The 2,557-nt window shown below is 50.1% G+C and overlaps 1 protein-coding gene across 1 annotated transcript in view; it reads left to right on the forward strand.

Moving 5' to 3' along the window:
- Positions 1-2,250, forward strand: part of LOC104271382 (agrin-like) — a gene marked incomplete at its 5' end in the record, with an annotated part of 10,890 nt that extends 8,640 nt beyond the window's left edge. Inside the window, 2 exon segments of the mRNA XM_009866031.1 lie at positions 488-591; positions 1,706-2,250. Of these exon segments, the coding sequence (XP_009864333.1) occupies positions 488-591; positions 1,706-1,863 (262 nt within the window).
- Positions 2,251-2,557: the final 307 nt, after the last annotated feature.

Genomic DNA, 2,557 nt, shown 5'->3' on the forward strand with positions numbered 1-2,557 from the left:
CTGGCTTTTTCCTTTAAAGTTGCTCATTGTGTCTACCAACCTGGTAAAGGGCTTAGAACACAAGTCTTAGGAGGAAAGGCTGAGGGATCTGGGGCTGTTTAGCCTAGAGAAGAGGAGATTGAGGGGAGACCTCATCACTCTCTACAACTGCCTGAAGGGCTGGTCTGTTCTCCCTAGTGCAGAGTGATAGGATGAGGAGAAATGGATTTAAATTGCACCAGGGGAGGTTCAGGTGGGATATTTGGAAGAATTTCTATACTGAAAGGGCTGTCAGCCATTGGAGCAGGCTGCACAGGGAGCGGGTTGAGTCACCGTCCCTGGAGGGTTTAAGAGATATAGATGTTGCGTTGGGGGAAATCGCTTAGTACGTTGATAGAGCTGGGACAGAGGCTGGACTCGATGATCTTCAAGGTCTCTTCCAACTGATACGATTCTATGAATCTATGATTCTATGATTCTGTCTCTTCTTCCCTCCTTCTGGGAGCAGGGTCCAGAGAGAAGGTTCCCTTCAAGTTGGCAACGAAGCCCCCATCGCCGGCTCTTCTCCGCTCGGTGCGACACAGCTCGATACGGACGGGGCCCTATGGCTGGGTGAGTCGGCGTGGGAAGGGTGAAACTCCTCTTGCTGAGGGGCTCAGGGCTGGAGCTGTGACATTGATGCTCCCTCACTTGTTTCAATGAGAAACCTTTGCCTCCCAGGGGGCTTTGATGAGTTTGACCTAAAAAATAATAAATCCCCTCCCTACTAGGGCAAGATACTTGGATAACTGGTTCCCAAAGGTTAAGTGGCTGAATGGAGAGAAGGGTACTTCTGTCTGGAAATACATAAATACCCAGATTTTGCTGCTAACAGAATAAGCAGAAATGCCAGAACGTGCCCGAATGTGCGGCAGAGTCAGTTCTGCTTGTGTTGACAGAAGTATTTTGATCCTGCAAACGGAGTTTGGCCCATTGCATCTATCTCACACTGTCTGTGGCAGATCTGTCAGCACAGGCAGAGGCTACATTTGTCCTGGAACAGCTCAAATCAGCAAGAAACCCACCCACCAGTGTGGGTGTTGTGCTTAACTGCAGTAATCTGGGCTGCGGGGATAGCAACATCCTTTTTGGAGCCTGAAGTGATGACGGAGGGATGCCCAGTGACAGGGGGTGCTGAAGCTCCTGAGCTTCATTGTTCCCTTGAGGAATTTTGCCTGATTCAGCTCCCCATGGGTAAGTTTAGGACTGGACTTGTCCTCCAGCAGGTGCTGTAGCAGTTCTAGCGTTCAGGCCACAGAAATCAGGGGACAGAAACATTCACCTTTTTTTTTTTTTTCATTCACCGTTTGTGATCATCTGTAATGAAGAAGCATTCTACCTGTACTTCTCAGGGCATCCATTCCTATGTTTCCTGTAGTTTCAGGTCTAACAATTTATGAAGAGTTCCTATACAAAAATGTCGCCTTACCTCTGAAAAGCCAGTATCCCAGCTGCCACTTGTCATGGAAGTCATGTGGAAAGCAGAATTTTTCCCTGGGAAATACCTTCTTGGCTTCCCCAGTGGCTCTTCCAAAGGTTTTGCTTGCAATCAGCCTTTCTTCATTTTCAAAGCCCTGGAGTGAGCCACTGGAGTGGAAGGAGAGGGGTTTCCCCCCGCGCTCGCGATGCCCCCTGGGACAGGGTGTCTCTTGGCCTCCTCCCCGACCTTCTGCTCTGTCTCTTGCAGGGGGAATGGAGAAGCTGAGCGTGGCCCACAAGCTGCCCAAGGCTTACAGCACCGGCTTCATTGGCTGCATAAGGGACGTGATTGTCGACCGCCAAGAACTGCACCTGGTGGAGGACGCTTTAAACAACCCCACGATATTACACTGCTCAGCCAAATAGACCCCCAGGGACCCTCCCTTCTCCTTCCCTCCCTCCTGCCTATTGCTGTAATTATTTTCTATTTTTGTAAACTTATTGCTTTTTATATTTTTGGGGGGGAGGGGGGGAAAGGGAGGGGAGGAAACACCTTTTTCTTTTGGGTTATTTGTTCGGTTGCGGTCTATCCAGGTCAGTCAGACTCTTAATCAAACAGCAGCAACAAAGAACAAACCTTGAACCAAGTCTCCAAGAAGTGACAGAAGAACTTCTCCGTTGCCACCTGCATTGTAAATCTTATTCATACTTGAAGCTTCTTTTTTTTTGGGGAGGGGGTTGTTTTTCCCCGCTCCTTACTTGTGTTCTCGGGTTGTTGCTCATGCCCGCGGGGGGAAAAAGGATGCTGGTGCTGGCAAGACACGTGGCCTTTGTGGATTTTTTTGCCTTCCCACCCAGGCCTGGCCCCTCTGAAGTGCTGGCTGAGCAGGGAGTCATTCATCCGAGAAATGGGAATTGCCCCCTTGCTCTGGGGCCGGGCTCTGCCAAGCCTTCTCCTTGGCCCCGTGTTCACCCTGTCTCCCTCTGCCCCCCCCCGCTTCCTCTCACTATAATTTATGTGTGTAAGAATCTCAAGTGCTTTTCTCCTTCATGCTCTGTTAAAATCAGGGATGCCGTGCACTGGAAGAGAGACCAAGGTCTGCTCTGAGCAGGCGGAGAA

The sequence above is a fragment of the Apaloderma vittatum genome, unplaced genomic scaffold (assembly GCF_000703405.1).
Source record: "Apaloderma vittatum isolate BGI_N311 unplaced genomic scaffold, ASM70340v1 scaffold36233, whole genome shotgun sequence".
Lineage (NCBI taxonomy): Eukaryota > Metazoa > Chordata > Aves > Trogoniformes > Trogonidae > Apaloderma > Apaloderma vittatum.